Raw genomic sequence first — 19122 nt, 5'->3', positions numbered from 1 at the left:
GGCATTTGTCGTTCCGCTGGTGCAACGGCCCAGCTGTTTGTCATGTGTCACTGCAGATCTGCACATCTGCCTGGATGAAAGGCCAGGCCATGTGCTTAGGAGCCTGGCACCCGGCTCCCATTTCTACGTGTGGGCAAACAGAACCCTAGCTCAGCCCAGGCCTCTGTGCCTTCCTCATCAGTGTTTCTGACACTGATGTGCTGATGCGTTGCTTTGCTTTGCACACTGGGTGGGGTGAGCTGCCTGCCACGACTACTTCCTGTGTCCCTCAAAGAGTTCCAAGTCACAATTTGGTCATGTCTGAGGGAAAAGTGATCAGTTAGTCAAATTGAAAACGCTTCCATCACTTGTTAAATGCTTTAGATATAAGCAGCTCTTCATATGCACACACATGCACGTATACACATGCGTACACACACACATACATACCCACCCACATGTACATGCATCTGACTCACAAATAGTCACTTAACCACTGTTCGGACTGATAGAACAAAATGGCAGCCACAGAAAAACTAAGCATCTGCCCCACTCTCCTGATGAACCTGGATCTCACGGTAACCACATAGTTCTTTAAACTATTTTGAATAGAAATATTCCAGCTCATAAGAAAAGAGAATGCTAGAAGTGGAATACAGCCATCCCTCAGTATCCAGAAGGAATTGATCTCAGGCCTGCTCAAACCCCCAGTAGCACTAAAATCTACAGATGCTCGGCACTGTCACAAAGTGGCATACATTTGCACAGAATCATGCATGTATACTTTAGGTCACTTCCAGATTATCCGTAATACCTAGCGCAATACTAGGTATTAGAAACCACAACTGTGCGTTAATACTTTGCAAGTAATGGATAGAATGCATTATTCAGACAAAAGTCTATATCTTCAGTACAGATGCAATTTTTTAAAATATTTATTTCCACAGTTGGTTGAATCTATGTATGTGGAATCCAGACACAGAGGGCTGACCGCATCTTACAGCCTCTAGGCAGTGATTTGTTCAGACTGTTAACCTCACAAGCAAAGAAAGAGCTGGCATTAAAAACCTCCCTGGTGAGGTTTTTACAGGGTCTGTGCAGGCCGCTAACTCCCAATCATAGAAAATATAGAACACAGAAGAACACAAGCATTCAATTCAGACTGAGGAGACCAATACACATTATCCAATTTCTTGGTCAAATAAACTTGGAGGAAAGAGAGACAGAGAAACACACTGAGGGAGGAAGAGGTGAGCTTCTATATTAAAAGTGACTAAATATTTACATCAACTAATTGTGGTGCATGGACTCTAGTGGATCCTGATTCAAACAGTTAAAAGTGGGCCAGGGGCGTGGCCTCATGGTAGACTGCTCACCTAGCATGCACAAAGCCCTGGGTTCAATTCCCCAACACCACATACACAGAAAAAGCCAGAAGTAGTGCTGTGGTTCAAGTGGCAGAGTGCTAGCCTTGAGCAAAAAATATCCAAGGACAGTGCCTAGGCCCTGAATTCAAGCCCCATGACTGGAAGAATAAAAACAAACAAAAAAAGTATTGGCTCATAAATCTGTCATAAGTAGCTATCGATATACATGAGAGATATTCAGAATATCTCACACATATACATTCGTAAACATACACATGTGTGTGTGTTTGTGTAAATGTCAGCCAGGTAGCACCTGGCTGAGGGTGGCCTGGTTGGGCTGAGCAGAATATTTAGCAATAGGATATGGGCCCTAGAAGACAAGATCAGTTTTCAACTAAATTTGGCTGTCACACCCAATGCCCCTGGGATAAAGAGAATGTGGGAATCAGTGGGGCTGACTGGTGCTCAAGTTACTCTTCAGGGCCGGACTCCAGCCTACCTAGCTCCCCATCCTGTGATGGTGGGGACCTCACCTAACTAGGTCTGTCCTGTGCTCCCAGAGCTTCTTCAGGTTGGAACTCTGCACGGGTCAGCAGCCTTCTGTCTCACCGTGCTGTGCATGTGGATGGCCTGGTTAATTAGAAACACATTTCAAAGTCACTCTTGCTGGCCTTTGCCCTGAAATGTGTAACGGCCACACCTTGGCTCACAGACCAAGCTTCAGGAGTTTCCAGTCAAGGTTTAGGGACAGAAATGCCACACTGGGAGTTGATTATTTACCATCATGTTGGCTGCAAGCCAGTGAGACACCAATGCATTTTCTTTTGAAGTCTGACATATTGCCTGCTGCTTCTGAGCCTGCTTTCCTGGCTGGCTGACAGATAACTGAGGCCGTTTCAAAAAAAAAAAAACCACTTCCAGTTCAAGTCTGGGGAAAGACTGTTCTTGTGACTGGCTCATCTGACAGAGAATGATCTCATTCTCCGGGAGAAGATGAGCCTCCCCCAGAGTGGGGTATGTCCCTGGCAGTGGGTATCCAGAGTGGGGTACATGCCTGGGCCTCTGTAGGCCACTGCCCACCACCCCCAACCCCGCTACCCTGAACTCAGTCCTTTTCTGGGGTTACTCAAGAATGCTCTGTGCAGGCTCAGCAGACACATGACAAGACCATCAGCACATTCCCCACTGTGTGGGACTGGAACTTGCCTCCTGCCTTGTGCCAAAGGGCTCTGAGAGAACCTGACCCAGAACACGGGATTTTCAGATGCTGTCATCCGCATCAAATCACCCAGGACAACCTGCAGACTCCTCTGAGGAACAGGGCTGCTGTTGCTTGTGTCCACTTCTGAATAATCACATTCTGCTCACCCAGCTTACGTCTCACCAAACAGCCTAGGGGGGAGCTGCTAAGTAACTGTGCAAAAGAATCTCTGTCAGAGGTAATCATCTTAAAATATATAGGTCAATGGAAGTAGAGCGGGGATTCAAGCATTAGAACCTTAATTGAAAAAAGCCAAGTGAGAGTGCAAGGCCCCGAGTTGAAGCTCTAGCACTGGCATGTACACACACACACACACACACACACACACACACACACACACACAGAAAATAGTTTTAAAATTCTGAAACATAGTTAAATCTCTTTAATTAAGAATAAAAGATCATAAAAGCCATTTAGCCTCCCCTATGCATGGATTGGGAGTGGCCATTCTCCCTCCTAGTACCTGAGGGGATGGAAAGCTCATCACATCATATAATAGTGCAACATGAAGATTGCAAGAGTGCGATCAGGTCACACACCACTCTTCTTTGAAGTGCCATGAACCAGGTTTTGTAAATATGAATTCACCTTTGATATGGGGTCTTTCTAAAAGAACCTAGCACTGTCTATGAGGAAAGTCTTCCCAAGTTAGCGTAAGAAAGTGTTGGTGTAATCAAAGTCAACCTCACTATTCCTTTGTAACACACTCCCTCATGAGCAGGAGACATTATATTATCTTTGACATCCTCCATGTTCAGATCGTAACATTTCAAGACCTTTTCCCCCTTTGCCATACACTTTGCTCTCAAGGGTGTCCTGGTCTTCACAATAAGCATGTGCAGGAATTATGCTTCGCATTTGGGGAGTTATTTTATCTTGTGAATGATGCCACACACTACACAACTTATCCTGGAATCCCCTGCTCTTCACTTTCTGTCCTTCTTGGTAAGTTTCTGCTTTCTTTCTTTTTTTAATATTTTTATTGTAATTAATAAAAGGGTTATATGATATTTGCCAGATAGAGGTGCATTAATTCACATACATTGATACCCTTTCACATGTCTTGGTACCCATTTCCCTCCCCCCACCCACCACCCACTCCCCGTATCTGCTTTCTTTCTAAGTGACTCATCTCCTTGATACAATGAGGAGCTCTGGGCTGGAGCAGCCCCTGCATAGACTGTTGCAGCCTGGCTCTCTGCAGGACAGAGCGGCCTACTGCCAATTGATGTCACTTTCATTAAGACATCGGGTGACGCAGAGAACCTTCCTAAAACAGACAGGCACAGCATGTTAGGGAAAGATGTTCTCATGCCCAAGACTGCCTTCCCTCGACTCGACCACATTTCTTTCATCTCTGGATGCCTCAGTTTCTCTGCCTATAAAAGAACATAATAATGCCCACTTCACAGGGCTGATGTAAGGAAGGATTAAAGGGATGATGGCCATGAGCTCTCTCAGCTACCAGGAACAAAGACCTTGAGTAATTGCAAAGTGTTTCGTCCTGCTTCTGCAGTGTGTGAGGAAAGGACTCCCACTGACTTGAAAGGGGGCGTCCCGGGTAGCCAGGAGGGCCCACCCGGTGCCCAGGGCCCACTGCCTTCATTAGCATCGTCTGAGTGCAGCTGATGGGAAAAGCAACAAAGGAGTCAAGAACTAGGGTGGCAGAAAAAACAAGACCTGGAACAAAAAGCTCAATGCTAGACTACAAAAGACAGTCTTAGGGGGAAAGAAAATGATGTCTTGTGTTAAAAATAATCTGCAAGGATTGTATGCCAGAAAGCCGTTTCTAAGCAGCCGTGTGCCGTGTGTGTGTGTGTGTGTGTGTGTGTGTGTGTGTGTGTGTGTGTATACATTCTCTGATCACTCGATATAATAGCATATTGGAACTTCTTTTTACATTGGACTGTGCCTTGATCCCTTTACACTTCTATCCTCACATTGTGCACACCAACCTAAGAGCTCAGTGATCACCTGCTGAGTGTATTAAACTTAAAAGCTCCTATGTAGAAAGCATCCAAGAATGCCCATTCGAATAACAACACAATAATGAAACTGTACTTGCTGGCACTATTTTGGCCTAAAGAACTCAGAGGCTGAAGAATGAGTTCAGATGCGTGAAAAAGAGCCACCTCTGTTCTTGTGAACTCAGTCAAGTAGATGTGAGCCAGGCTTGTGACATTAGTCCTCACACTGCACCAAGTGGAGGAAACAGCCATCGTGGGAGCTGCCACCCTACCAGCATTTTCCCAGCAAAGCTGCATTTCAAGAGTCCTTCAGACTGGAAGTGCACGGGAGTTTACGAATCAATTTACTAAACTGGCTTGGCTGGAAATCATGCTTTTGTGTGTGGATCCAGCCTAAAAGCATGTCCAAATCAGTTGGCCCCAACTAGAGCTCCTTCACCAATACAAAGAGTAGGCTGTCATAAAAAGAATGTGGACTCTGGGCTCCAACTCGGCTCCCCCAACCACGTGGCCCTGGATAAATCACATGAGCTATCTGAGAAGAGGATCACAGACTGACAGACTTGTAAGATGCCGGTAGGATGAAGTGCCCAATATATGTGGAAGTATCAAGTGTGTCCTTTTCAGGGCAGCTATAAACAACCCAGAATGACCGAGCCCTCCCCCAAAGCCTTCTACTTCCTCCTGCAGGTCAGCTGGACAGTGATCTGACAGGAGAACCATTCTGGAAACATGAACTGGAATTTACTGTAGCATGTGCTTAACCAAACTGTACCTTAATTTAAGCATCTGGAAGAGCCAAAATATAATTCTAAATAAAGAGGGCTTAACTTTTCTGCGAAGGAAGGAAGAATGGCCAATAGACACATGAAGACATGCTCAACATCTCTGGCCATAAAGGGAATGCCAATCAAAACAACTTTGAGATTCCATACTCCAGACAGAATGGCCATGATCAATAAATCTCACAACAACAGATGCTTGCGGGGATGTGGCCAGAAGGGAATGCTACTGCACTGTTGGTGGGAATGTAAACTTGTACAACCACTCTGGAAAGCAGTGTGGCAGTTCCTCAAAAGACTACACATAGAGCTCCCCTATGACCAGCAATCCCACTCTTGGGCATTTACCCAAATGTCCAGAAACAAGGACATACTAAACCAGCACAACCATGGTCATTGCAGCATAATTTGCCATAGCTAAGATATGGAACCAACTCACGTGCCCCCCAGTAGATGAAGATCAAGAAAATGTGGTATTTATACACATGGAATTCTATGCTGCCATCAGAAAGAAATACCATTTTTAATGAAATGGAAAGACTTGGAAAAAATCATATTAATTGAAGTAAGCCAGACTCAAAGGAACATGGGCTCCACAGTGTCCCTCATTTGTAATTAGTATTCGTCTAAGATTTTCCTAGCAGAGGATCACAATAACTCAAAAGCTATGTGCATATGGCTATATAGGATGAGACTAAGCAAAGTGAACTCCAGGGTATGTAAACAAGAAATTTATCTTTGTGGTTGTTGTTTTCAAAGTACTATGTGAAGTTATTTCTTTTCTCTTTTTCCCCCCCTTATGGTGTATCCCCTGTTGTTATTGTATCTTTGTTACTTGGTATATTGGCTATATATATATATATATATATATTTGTTTATTTGAAATAAAGAAGGGAAGGGGAAAAAAAGATAATTGGGACGGGGTAGGGGGAGAGAAAATGTGAGAGAAAGAATGGGAAGGGGTATCAACATTCAAGAAGTAATGTACCCCCTACCTGATGAATGTAACTGTTATCCCTCTATACATCATCCAACAATGAAAAATTTTCAAAAATATAAAAAATAAAGAAGGTTTGGTTGTCTAATAGCCTAGTTTATGATCTGCATAATTCTGTTCTTTGTGTACTACTTATGGGAATTCTGCAAAGGAGTCATCTCTTTACACTACATATGTTGGCCAGTCACAGTGGTCCAAGCTGAAAAGGCCCAACGCTCACCAGAAGTCTCTCAGCAGAAACCTGAGGCCTGGAGTCAAACCAGGAAGTCTTTGGATTAGGATTTTTTGGTACTGGAGACTTAAAAGAAAGGAGAAGAAAATCCTGGCCCAGAGTTTATTCCCTAACATTTCCGACTCTGAAGTCAAAGCATGTCATCAGCCCAGGGGTTTTAATGCACCATTTCTTTTTTTTTCTTTTTTTATTGTATTTAATAAAAGGGTAACATGATATTTGCCAGATATAATGCACCATTTCTTGGTCCCATCATTTTGGGCCTGTGGAGAGGCAAGGGAACATGGTAGGGGGCAAAGTTAATCACCTGATGGTGGCCAGTAAGCAGAGAGTGAGAAGGTAACAAGGACCCAGCATTCCTTTTGAGGATAAACCCCAATGACCTCACCTCCTTCCAAGCAGGCCCTACTTTCCTCAGCCTCTACCACCATCACCATCACCACCTGGGCACCAAGCCTTCAACACATCGGCTTCAGTGGGACATTCTAAATCCAAAATGTCTCAGCACGACACCTCACTTCTAACATGGAGTTGTCAAATCTGAGAAACTTTTAAGGAATTATTTAAAAACAACAGCAACAACAAAACCTTTGTACACTGATAGGTGTGGCATTGCTGTCTCATGGGAGCAGCTACTGCCTAGCCAGGAAGATTCCCAATTCAGGTACTCTATCACACATGTGGGTGTCTGTGATAGAGTCTGAAGAATCAGACTTCTCCATTTAAATTTCTGAAAATGATTTCTAATCATTGATAGTGCCATCCCAAACCTCTGAGCGCTCACTGGAGCAGGTGGGTAGACGCTGGACCTGCTCCGCAGTTCTCATGAGGTGCTAGATCTTCCTCCATTTCTGAGATTGAGAGAATGTTCTGTCCCAGTGTACGCTTTCAGGGACCCAGTTACTCTGAGTCTAACCTCCAGGTCAAACCCACTTCAAGGCCTCAAAGCACTTCTGGAGAGTACCAGCAAAACCAGAGTCAAACAGAAGCTGAAAGAAGTATGAAGTAGGAGGAATGGAGAGATCTCCATGCTCGTCAAGAGGCTGAAGGAAATGAGTGAGGGGAGATGATGTCCAACTGGAATTCTGGGTGACAGAGGTGGTAATGCCAAGGTAGTCCAGACAACAAATGAGGAAAGGGGGGCCAGGAGTGTGGCCTAGTGGTAGAGTGCTTGACAAGCATGCATGAATGTTGGGAGCCAGAGTAGAATCAAATTGTACCTTGATTTGCATCAGACCATGGCTTTATTGTCCTATTGTTTTATGGCCTTATTCTGTTTAAATTACCTGAGATTTACCATATGAATGTAACAGTTGGAAGTTCCCTGGTTTCAAGAAGGGAGAAGCTGGAGTTGAATAAACGAGGCAGTCTTTACTTGGGCTGCAGACATCCCGGACCCGGTGTGTCTGTCTCTCTTCTATTTTTTCCTAGTCCTTGCCCCCTATTTCAGGAACCCCAATCTGCGAACCCTGGCTTGCTGCCGGCTGGCCCCGGCACATGAAGACCCGGGTTCGATTCCTCGGTACCACATACATAGAAGAAAGCCAGAAGTGGTGCTGAGGCTCAAGTGGTAGAGTGCTAGCCTTGAGAAAGTCCAAGGACAGTGCTCAGGTCCTGAGCTCAAGCCCAGGACTGACAAAAAAAAAAAAAAAAAAAAAAAAAAAAGAAATGAGGCAAGGGCAAAGGGAAAGCTGTTAGAAGGAAGGAGAGGAAGAGATCAGGCAGGGAGAGAGGTAGATGGGCAGTTAAATCATATGCCAGATGCAGAGACATTTTGAAGTAAGTTCAGATGCCACTTTCCATGGAAGTGGGAAATGCAAATTGACATGGGCTTTTTCATCAAAAGGTTTTAAAAGAGAAAAATTCTCTGCTCAACCTTGAAATCGTGTGATAGGTATGCAATCAAGAACTGGACTTGATTCTGCTGGAGATATTTTTCTGCTTGAGACATTCTAAGGAATGTGCCCAATAAATAGAGAAAAAAGACATCATCAAATTCAGTTGATTTTTGTAGAATAACAATTCCAAACTACTTTATCCCAGACTTGGACAAAGTTATATATCCCCATGAGGAGAAAAAAAAATCCTCTTAGCAAAGAAAAAAAATCAACCCCCAAATTAGCAGGTTAATTCACAGTATGGACGAAAGAAATAGCAAATATATAGTTTGATATTTGTGCTGTCAAAGTGAGAAGGAGAAAAAGAAAAAAAAAAGTACACGAGATTCTACAAAGTAAGCATTCCCAGGCCCAGGAATTACTAAGAGCTCAAGAGTTTTCTTGGCTGTGATGACTTGTAAATATCTAGAAGAGCCCAGATTTTGAAGCCCTGAGGATACTTGCTAAAGCTAAGAAAGTTGGCAGCTAGCTTTGTTCAGAATTTGGGTTTTCGTTCCGAGTTGATATCTTACCAAATACAGCCATCTGTGTTCCCTCTGGGAAAGGTTCAATCGTTCTGTTGCCATTGACATGATGTCTGGCTAGAGAAAGAAAGAAATGCAAGTTTCAGTGTAAAGTTCTACATACATCCTAACACATGTCATTAAATGTGTCAGTGAGCGACTTCTTGTTTGGAGTTAGAAACGCACCAAAGCCTACCCTCAAAACAAAGTTTCACTTCTCTGGGTTTTGACTGCCATTACATGGAGACACCAGCCAGCTCAGGTAAGTGGCCGTGTACATGAGCACGCTGTACCCATGCACCTGTGGGCCTGAACAACTGGAACGTCCACCCCTGGTCAGAGGAGTCCCGCTATGTCCAGCTAAGGGACACCCTACCTTTTAGGCTAACTCTGACAAGCCCCAAATAAGCACATCGATGTAATCAGTATGCAAGAAGGGAAAAGAGCAGGGTAACACTGGGATTGATTTTTACAGAACCAATAGCAGAACATGTCACTTCACCGCAATTCAAGCACTGCTTCCAAGAACCAAAGACATTCACCATCTGAAGGGCCAGATGGATGCTCCCCTTCAGCCCCCAGATCTCCACCAGCAATTGTGTTTCTTCCTCGGGGCAAATGAACGACTGGTTTAGAAATAAAAAGCCATCAGGTTAGGCTTTATGGTGCTAACTTCTTCTCATGAACCCCCAAGCAACAGAGCCCTCAAGTATGCTTCATCTATGGTTCACGAAGGCATGATGAGGTGTGTGTGTGTGTGTGTGTGTGTGTGTGTGTGTGTGTTTAAACCAGCAACAGTAGGTGTATTTCTGGAAGGACTAAAAGACTGGGTTTCTAAAAGGACTAAAGAGACTACCCATTGAAACTCTGCTAAGGCATGTATTTAGGGGTCAAAGCATGAAGTTCCTTTAAATGCATTTTATAGACTAGAAGATTTGGGCAATGTATAGGTCGTATAACTGTCAACATTTGTAAGTTTTTGTTTCACAATTAGTGGCACATTTCATCACAGAAACAACTCAGCCTAGTAAACAGAAGAGCCATTCACTCACTGGATTCTAACTATGGATTACCAGCAAGGTCTGAAATAGAGACAGGAAGGTCTGACAGGCAGGGTGGGTATTCCAGTGTGGCCGGCCAGGTACACATCCCTGCCCCTACTCTCCGCTCAGTGGGGTGCACTCCACATCCTATGCTCCAAGAGAATAACTCAGTGTTGCCCTCCAACAAGGATATGTGACAATGAAGAGGAGATCTGCATCTATGTTGAAAGCCTCGTGCCTGAGGAACATAAAGGCTAATTAGATCAAGGCCAGGTCAAAGTGAACTTTCCTAAAGATTTTGAAGGGGATTTGGGGGCATGTTCAAAAGCTTTAGAAGGTGACACTGTTAGAAGGTATTGCAATTATCTAATTGCTTCAAATTTTATTCCTTTCCTTCCTTAAAATAGTTATATAGCTAGGCACCCATGGCCTGCAAGCCTAACACCCAGGAAATTGAGGTCTGAGGATCGTGTTTCAAAGGTAGCCCAGGTAGGAGAGCCCGTGAAACCCTTATCTCTAATTACCTGCCAGAAAGCTGGGAGTGGAGCTGGGGATCAACTGACAGAGCACCAGTCTTGAGTGGAAAAGCTAAGAAATGGCTCCCAGGCCCTGAGGACAAGTCCTAGCACCAACGCCAAAGGGGAAAAAAAACCCAATAACAATTGCAGCAAAACGAATCAATAATATATCTGCAATAATTTAGATTTAGGCATAAACTATGTAGCCATAATCTTCCTGTTCTGTGCTCAAACTATAAAAATGAAAATTCTTATTTTTTGGATGATAAGGCAGCTAAGTGGGGGACTAAAGAGAAGATTTAGGCCCTTGATCCCCTTCTAGAGTTCTGGCTCCTCCTGACCAGGTCGCCAAAGAATCCCTACTGCAGCTTTCAGGAAGGACAACTGTCATCCAGGGAGTCCCCAGTAGCCACTGGACACAGAATTATCCCAGGACTGAAGAGGCTGTGGATTAAACAAAGCCTGGCATAAAGACTTGGAGCTTGCTTTGCTAGAAAGCACCAACTTTTTGCTTGGGCCTCAAGATGTCTGGAGACATCTGAAAATAGAACATACGTTTGGCATCTCTGCTTCCATTTACTGCTTTAAACTTTGGGTCCAGTTCCTGCTTAATTCTGCACATAGATGCATAGATTATTTAATCAGACTCTACCTAAAGACTGGTAGTAGGTTGATTAGCCCTAAATTTGTCTAACCTCTCTTTTCCCCCACTTGAAGATGGATCAAGACATGAGTAACTCAGGTACCTCCAAGAGTCCAAGGCCAATGAGATTTACAGTAGACCATTCCCACCCCAAGGGTGAACCATGAATCCGTGGCAGGAACCGGACTCTCCCTTAGCCAAGAGACGCCACCATCTCTTAGCAGAAATAGTCATCTCACACAGACAGCAGTGACTTCCCGGGGACCACCACAGGATCTTGCATGACCCACCAGATCTCACACTAACACCTGCTGGCCTACACACACTCCTTGCTCTCTGATTTTGTTCATTCCAAAAACAGGCCCCAAAGACAGAGTTCAGGACTCCAGTCCTCCCACTTCCCAGTGTAGCCACAAGGTATAGGAAATTATTCCTTTCTCACTTCACTTCATGTCTCTGATTGGATTCACAGGGCGGCAGAGCCCAGTCTGCTGGAACCCACACCCACATGCACGCACCCTGCCCATGTCACAGCACACAGCCTGAGCTCACTCACTTCTAAACAAAAATGCTCTGCTGTCACTCCCTGCATGATGAATACTTGTACTGGTTGCCAATTTTTTAAAATATAGCTTACAGGGCCGGGAGTTTGGCCTAGTGGTAGAGTGCTTGCCTAGCATGCAAAAGACCCAGGTTCGATTCCTCGGTACCACATACATAATAAAAAGCCAGAAGTGGTGCTGAGGCTCAAGTGGTAGAGCTCTAGCCTACCACAGTGCTCAGGCCCTGAGCTCAAGCCCATGACTGGCACCAAAAAAAAAATACATACATATATACATATATATATATATACATGTCTGGGAAAGAATACAATCATGTATTCATAGATAAAATATTTCTGCCTGGCTTTCGTAAAGTGCTCCATACTAGTACAAATAACCTAATGACTATGAAAATTAAATAATTGCGAAAGTCAGATTATATTTAAAATTAGGTTATTTGAAGGATTAAGATCTAGACTTCAGCTTATGTGAGTGAGATCCTTGTAAACACCAATGGTGCTGAAATACAATTTGAGATAAGCACTATCTATGCTAACATAGGTGTTCCCCATTTAGATTTTAAGATGCTAAGACATATCAATAATGAATCACAGAGAAATAGTGCTTTTCATTATCGTTTTCTGAAATGTCCTACACACACCGGTAGGGATGTAACCCCTGGCGTGTGTTTCTTTTGCACTCTGATACTCTCAGATAAACCTTAGCTATCTACTTTCTCCCCAGCATCTGTGGACATCAGTTTGACCTTGGGCAGAGGATCCAAGTCCTATGAAGTTTATTCAGGTACACGACTCACCCTGAACTCTGCCTCTACAAACAATGCCATTCAACACCGTGGATGGAAGGCCACTCAGTGTATGTGGTGTTAGCGATTCTCCCGGCATCTGGCAGAACTTCGCTCTACAGAGCTAGAGGTAGCAGAATGGTGATGTCAGCTGTCAGTCAGCACCTGAACAGGAGTGGTCCAGCCGGCTTTCCCCACCCTATCCCCTCTGACAGTGATGAATGACCGGCTCAGTGCTCAGCTGAGCCTGCCGGTCCATTTCTCCCCAGGCAATCTGTTCCGGGCCAACACCTTCCTTCACCACACTGTCCCTGTCTCTGGGCTAGGGTCAGCCCTACTAGCTTTCTGGCTGCTGTTTTCTGATGAAGAAAAGGGATTCTGGCTTTATTTCTTAATGGGGGCACCTAATTAAAAAGTCGAGTATGGAATGTGTTATTACAAACCTCATGGCAAACTTGCTTCCATTCTCTTTGAAACTAGAAATGAATCAAGTATTGCTAACTGTGTGACTTTCTGAATAAGGAAAATTTTTCTAGATATGTACCCTGATGTTGGCTTTGCCCAGGAAGACATGTTTCTAAAAAGAAAATTAAAAACCCAGGTTTGCAATTCCTTAAGTTATTATCTACTGTTGGCATCAGGAGGAGCTAAAAGAATTTAAAGGGAATAAAATGTGTAGGAAAATGGAACAGTAACAGGGTTTGTTAAAGAGCAGATGCTATAGTACAAAATACGATAACCTGCTTTGAAATGTGGAGTCATGAAGAGCATCTCAAGAGACCTCAAAGAGAGACCTGTTTCCTCTGGAAAAACCCCAGGACGAGGGCGCATGGCGAGGGGTTCTCAGAAAAACAATTATCCAAACTTTAGGTAGAGTTAAAAAATTATTAAAAGCTAAAATAAATGTTCTCCAGATTTCCCCCTTTCATATTTTAGAAAAGGCAAGAAGAAAAATGGGATGCCTCTTCACATTATTGCTTTCTTCTTCCTCTCTCATCTTTTCTATTTCTGTTTCATCTATACCACAAGATAAGGTTATATTAAAATCTATTCTAGATGTTCAACATCTAGACTTCATATATTTCCCTTAGAATTGTTTTTGCGGGGCGGGGGGAGGAGGGAAAGGGGGACAAAAACAATGTTCGAGAAGTAATGCACCCACTACCTGATGAATGCAACTGTAACCTCTCTATACAACAAAAATAAATAAATTAAAATAAAAGAAGAGTTACGTTTTTGCTAATGCCATTGGTTGAATCTCAATGGGTCAATGTATGTTTTAAATCCAGCTCAGCTAGAGAGAGACTGTGTGTGAATCTGCCACTCTGACAGCATCTCTCAGGAGCTGGCTTTCTGATGCAGCAGACTGGCTTCGCAGCTAGTGAAGGGAGACTGGATAATGCAGTGGATACTCAAATTAAGAAGTGTGATGAGTAAAACTTTAACAAGGGTTCTACAAATGACACAGAATGGACTTTTATGGATTCTTCATCCTTGTCTTCCTGTGCAGCCCATAGCATTGAAATGCAGAGAGGGACGGCACAGGCACTTCAGGACAACTGACTCCATGAAGGGTCAGAGGGGAAGGCAGAGTGCGATCTGCTAGCTTCCTTAAATACTTGTACTCACAGCCCTGGGCCTCCAGATGATTTCCTGGAATTTTGCTGAATGAAATGAGAGCCGTACCCGAAAATACCAGACACAGGAGCTGCAAAGTGCGCCTTCCACCAGGCTCAGTTGGGGCAAAGGGTGGCGCCAGGCTCAACAGTATCTGTCTCTGTAGGGGCCATCAGCTTCCACAGAGATACAGCTGAAGGGATTCTAAGGCCAAAATGTTTCTCCTACCAAATCTGACCAGATTTTACTTTTGGAAGTACCCCGGGGTCTTAATCACCCTTCCACTGCAAAGGGACTTGAGTCCTGGCCCTGAAGAAAATCTGATCTTCAGTAGAGTTATGTCTTGATAGGTCTGCCAGGCTCTTCGCATCTAGAGTAAGTCACAGTGATCACTATTTCCTGTCATCTTCTGTACCCAAAAGGCTGATATCTCACAACGTAAACTATTAGGGGAAGGTTTCTTCAGAGGACCCAGTGTAAGCCAGACAAATCCTCACCTCAAAAAGTAGCCATATTTCAAAAGCCAGTAGAGAAGAGGACTATGTGGGACGTGGAATCCCATTCCTACAAACACACTGGTATCCATGGGGGCGGCCGCCCCAGGGTCTACTCACCGCTAAGGAGCCTCGAACCTAACTCTGTCCTGGGATTCTGGCCCCCATTAGTGAACGATTGCTCAAGTGATGACAACATGTCCTAAGTTCTGCCCTCTAGCATCAAGAAGACTCTGTTTCATACCACTCATTCTGTCTGCCAACTGTTATAAAGGAGGATAACAATTTCTCTACTTTTTCAAGCTTGGTAGCTATGAATCTGAGTATAAACAAATCTCAACTTTGTGGAAAGATACTCACTCCCAAGTTGAGGAGGCAATCCCTGGATTATGAGCCCAGCACCAAGGTCCAACTTCAAGAAAGGATATGGTATGGACCTGACTCTGGGCATCTCAGGCAGCTGTGACCTGGCTATTAGATGGGCTGTGGTCTTATCTGAAGTCTCAGAGGCAACAGGGCTCAGTGAGCTTTAGAACAGATGTTCCTCCAGGTCTAAATAACCACGAACTCTTCAATAATGCTCTATTGAGAGGTGGCTCTTAAACCTTTCTCTTCTGAGTATGGGCTGGGCTTAATGAACACAAAAGGAGAAATCAGAGGTCAGTTCTGAGAGCAAGTTAGTCTGTGTTGTCCAGCTTAGGCATCTTCTTGTTCATTTCTAGTGGTTCAATGCCACGTCTAAGGCCCATCTTGTGAGACACTGATGTCTGCCGACAGCCAGCGGATCCCTTCCAGCAGTGTCACGGGGCCCTGGACCTGGCTACCTAGTGAGGCTATGGCCACATTCCTAAACTAAGAAAACCTCAACCTGAAATATGGGCAAATGTTGTTTTGAGCTATGTTTTAGAACATTCAATTATGTAGCAGGATAAAATAGATGTGCTAATGAGTTCCAAAAAAAGAAAAAAATCAAGTTTTTCACAAAGAAAACTATGAATGGCGTAAGCCAGGAAAGCAAAATATGTTTTATAAAGCTAATTTCCATAAGAAAAATGTACGTCCAGCCTAACTGATTTACCAATCAGCTCCTGGAACATGACCCATTTCTAAGTTGAAGACAATCTCCATGATTTATTTTCTCCACAGCTTGTTGCCTAGTGTGCTGCATTGCTAACAACAGGCATTTCCGAGCTACCAAAGTCTAGGGATGGTGTATAAAATATCAAAGGAGGGCTTTTAGCACTTTTGCAACGGTTCTGGCAATTTTTATTCATTCGTGTTATCCAGGGGATTGCTAGTTGCTTTTCCTGCTGTTTTGTTTGGGGAAGTTTTATCTGTGCTTTGTAGGGCTTACAAAAACAATGAAGAAAAATGTTTTTCCAAAATTCCCAGGGAAGCTAAATTTAAATTCATGCCAAAGGCCTAACTACAATGGAGAGAATCTTCTGTGTTTCAGTAAGGCTTTGTTTGGTTAACTGGTAGTTTAATTGAAATTGGGAACTTTTTTCTTTAATTGGATAAAAGTACAAACATGCCTGGGTTATTTATTTATAGTGATACCTTTAAGAATTATGTTTTGGGTTTTCTCTGAATGTGGGAATAAAAAAATCAAGCCTGAAAATTTTAGTTATTCCTGATATAAGGGTAAACTAATAACTATCAGATGATCTGGATACTTACTTAATACATAAGTAAATTAACAGTGTTCTATGTGGCAAAATAATGAGATCCCATTACTTCCTAGGTTCTCAGGAAATTCTGAACATCCCTGCTGACTGCCACAAACCCACGGAAGACTAACACTGGAGCAGGCCCCTTCAGTGACATTAGAACCATGCCCTCACCGCTGGCTGCATACGTCACTTATCGCATCTGCTCTTCCTCTCTTTCCTTTTCCCCAAGTCCTCGGCCAGCCCTCAGGAAAGGTGGGGAAGGGAGCGGGGAGAAAAAAGAGGTAGCTGAATATACATTTGAAAGATGTTGTCCACCACCTTGAAAATGAGGACAGAAAGAGCAGGGGACAAAAATCTCTACCCAAACAGTGCTTGCAATAGATTCTTTCATAGCAGCCTAAGCTAGAACCAACCAGAGGGCTAAATAAGACAAGTCTAATCACCAGGTTGATGAAAATCACTCCGTGATCTACGGGACCTCACCAGGGTATCCAGGGCTGAGCGAAGGAGCTGGAGAATGACAGGCTTGAAAGGAATTGTACCCTTTGGAGAGGCAGTTTCCTGCCCCTGCACAGTAAGTGCTGATGCAGGCTGAGACAGGAGGACTCAACAGTGCCTCCTGGGGCTGTGGGACAGCACGAGCTTGGGCAGCCCAGGGGCTCTGCTCCTTTGAGAAGGTTGTAGAAAAATTACCACTAGGCTGAGGCTAAAACCTGGGACCATGGTTGGAAAAGGCTATGCCAGAGGTCCTTAAGCTGACACCATCCATCTTGACCCTGTCAGACATGGTACAGATCTCCTCCAGCAAGGATGTGCACTTCACTGAAACATTTCACACTGCAAGCACACAAAATGTGATTCCCTAAAGAAAGTCCTTTGCTGATCTCAGAGCTTATACACAGGTCTGTATTTGAGGCTGAGCACCAACAAATCAATAATTCACACACTTCAAGGGATACGATTCACTGAGCAAGGTGGGGCTGTGAACATCTGGAACCCTAGATCTTTGAAGCCTGAAGGTGGAGGATCACAAGTTTGAAGCTAAGTACCGAAACCCTGTCTCAAAAACTCAAGAAGATACAGCGGGGGGGGGGGGGTGTGTGTGTGTGTGTGTGTGTGTGTGTGTGTGTGTGTGTGTGTGTGTGTGTGTGTGTGTGTGTGTGTGTGTGTGTGTGTGTGTGTGTGTGTGTGTGTGTGTGTGTGTGTGTGTGTGTGTGCATATGAGAGACAGAAAGAAGAAGAAGGAGGAGGAGGAGGAGGAAAGAAAGAAAGAAAGAAAGAAAGAAAGAAAGAAAGAAGTAGTAGTTGCCAAAAGTAACAAAAGAAATAAAAAAATTAACATAGAAAATTCCTGATATATATTCCTCCTGGAAAATTCTAGAAACATTGAAGGCAGTGATATAAAAAAAAAAAAACAACCCAATCCTATGTAAATTCTTTCAAAAAAGAGAGAATGAGGAATTTCTTTCCCAGCCCATCTTATGAGGCTGACATTACTGTGAAATGAAAATCAGAAAAAGACACAAACTTGGGGCGGGGAGCGTGGCCTAGTGGTAGAGTGCTTGCCTTGCAGGCATGAAGCCCTGGGTTCAATTCCTCAGTACCACATACACAGAAAAAGCCAGAAGTGGTGCTGTGGCTCAAGTAGTAGAGTGTTAGCCTTAAGAAAACCCAAGGACAGTGCTCAGGCCCTGAGTTCAAGGCCCAGGACTGGTAAAAAAAAAAAAAAAAAAGACATAAACTAGGGCCATATATCATACCTCTCTTATAAATACAAAAATCCTTTAGCAATATTGAATTAAATTGTAATAAAGCAACAAGAACTCAATCAGGAAAGGATATTCTTTTCAACAGATATTCAATTTAATAAATTAAATGTCAACCCTTACCTCACATCTTACAAAAATAGAGAACTTGACATGGATAGTCAGAATGTTCAAAACCTGAGTTTGGTTCCTATTCACTTGATACAAATTATTATTAAAATCAATTAGAAGCCAGGTGCTGGTGGCCCACACCTGTAATCCTAGCTACTCAGGAAACTGAGATCTAAGAATCATAGTTCAAAGTCAGTTAGGGCAGGAAAATCAATGTGACTTTTTTTTTGCCAATCCCGGGACTTGAACTTAGGGCCTGAGCACTATCGTGGGCTTTCTCAAGGCTGAAGCTCTACCACTTGAGCCATAGTAGCACTTCCAGCTTTTTTCTATTTATGTGGTACCAAGGAACCAAACCCAGGTCTTACACATGCTAGGCAAGCACTCTCCCACTAGGCCAAACTCCCAGCCCTCAATGAGACTCTTATCTCCAATTAACCTTAACCACTAGGACACTGGAAGTGGTGCTGTGGCTCCAAGTGGTAGAGCACTAGCCTTGAGCAGAAGAGCTCAGCAACAGTGCCCAGGCCCTGAGTTGAAGCCCCACGTCCAACAAAAGAACACTGGCTGGGTCAGGTGAGTAAGCTTCTTGGGACAGTGGACAGCTCTGTGTGCCACACTGCAAGTGTCACAGAACTCTACACATGAAAACATGTCCTCAAAATATACACTTGAAATACAGTGCATCCAGTGACTGGTGAAAGCCAAAGGAAGGTTACATTTAAGAGTATTCAATCCAAATCCAAGCGGGTTTCCTTTTTTCCTTTTTTTTTTTTTGGTGCCTATACTGGGGCTTGAACTCAGGACCTGGGCACTTTGCCTAGTATATTTAGTTTTTTTCTCAAGACTATCACTCAAGCACAGCTCCATTTATGGCTTTTTTGGTAGTTCAGTGGAGATAAGAATCTCACAGATTTTCTGGCC

The 19122-nt window shown here is 43.7% G+C and overlaps 1 protein-coding gene across 4 annotated transcripts in view; it reads right to left on the bottom strand.

Annotated features, from left to right (window-relative positions):
- Msra (methionine sulfoxide reductase A) overlaps positions 1–19122 on the bottom strand; it is a 244881-nt gene that overhangs the window by 144121 nt on the left and 81638 nt on the right. For 3 of the 4 annotated variants that reach the window (XM_090353684.1, XM_090353687.1, XM_090353686.1), the window contains exon 2: positions 8996–9064. The exons of the other annotated variant lie outside the window; for it this stretch is intronic. In XM_090353684.1, the coding sequence (XP_090209810.1) occupies positions 8996–9064 (69 nt within the window). The remainder of the gene's footprint in view (positions 1–8995; positions 9065–19122) is intronic. 4 annotated transcript variants of the gene reach the window in all.

Source organism: Megascapheus bottae, chromosome 20, assembly GCF_031878675.1.
Source record: "Megascapheus bottae isolate mThoBot1 chromosome 20, mThoBot2.hap1, whole genome shotgun sequence".
In the NCBI taxonomy this organism is placed as follows: domain Eukaryota; kingdom Metazoa; phylum Chordata; class Mammalia; order Rodentia; family Geomyidae; genus Megascapheus; species Megascapheus bottae.
This window is presented reverse-complemented; position numbering and strand designations above follow the sequence as displayed.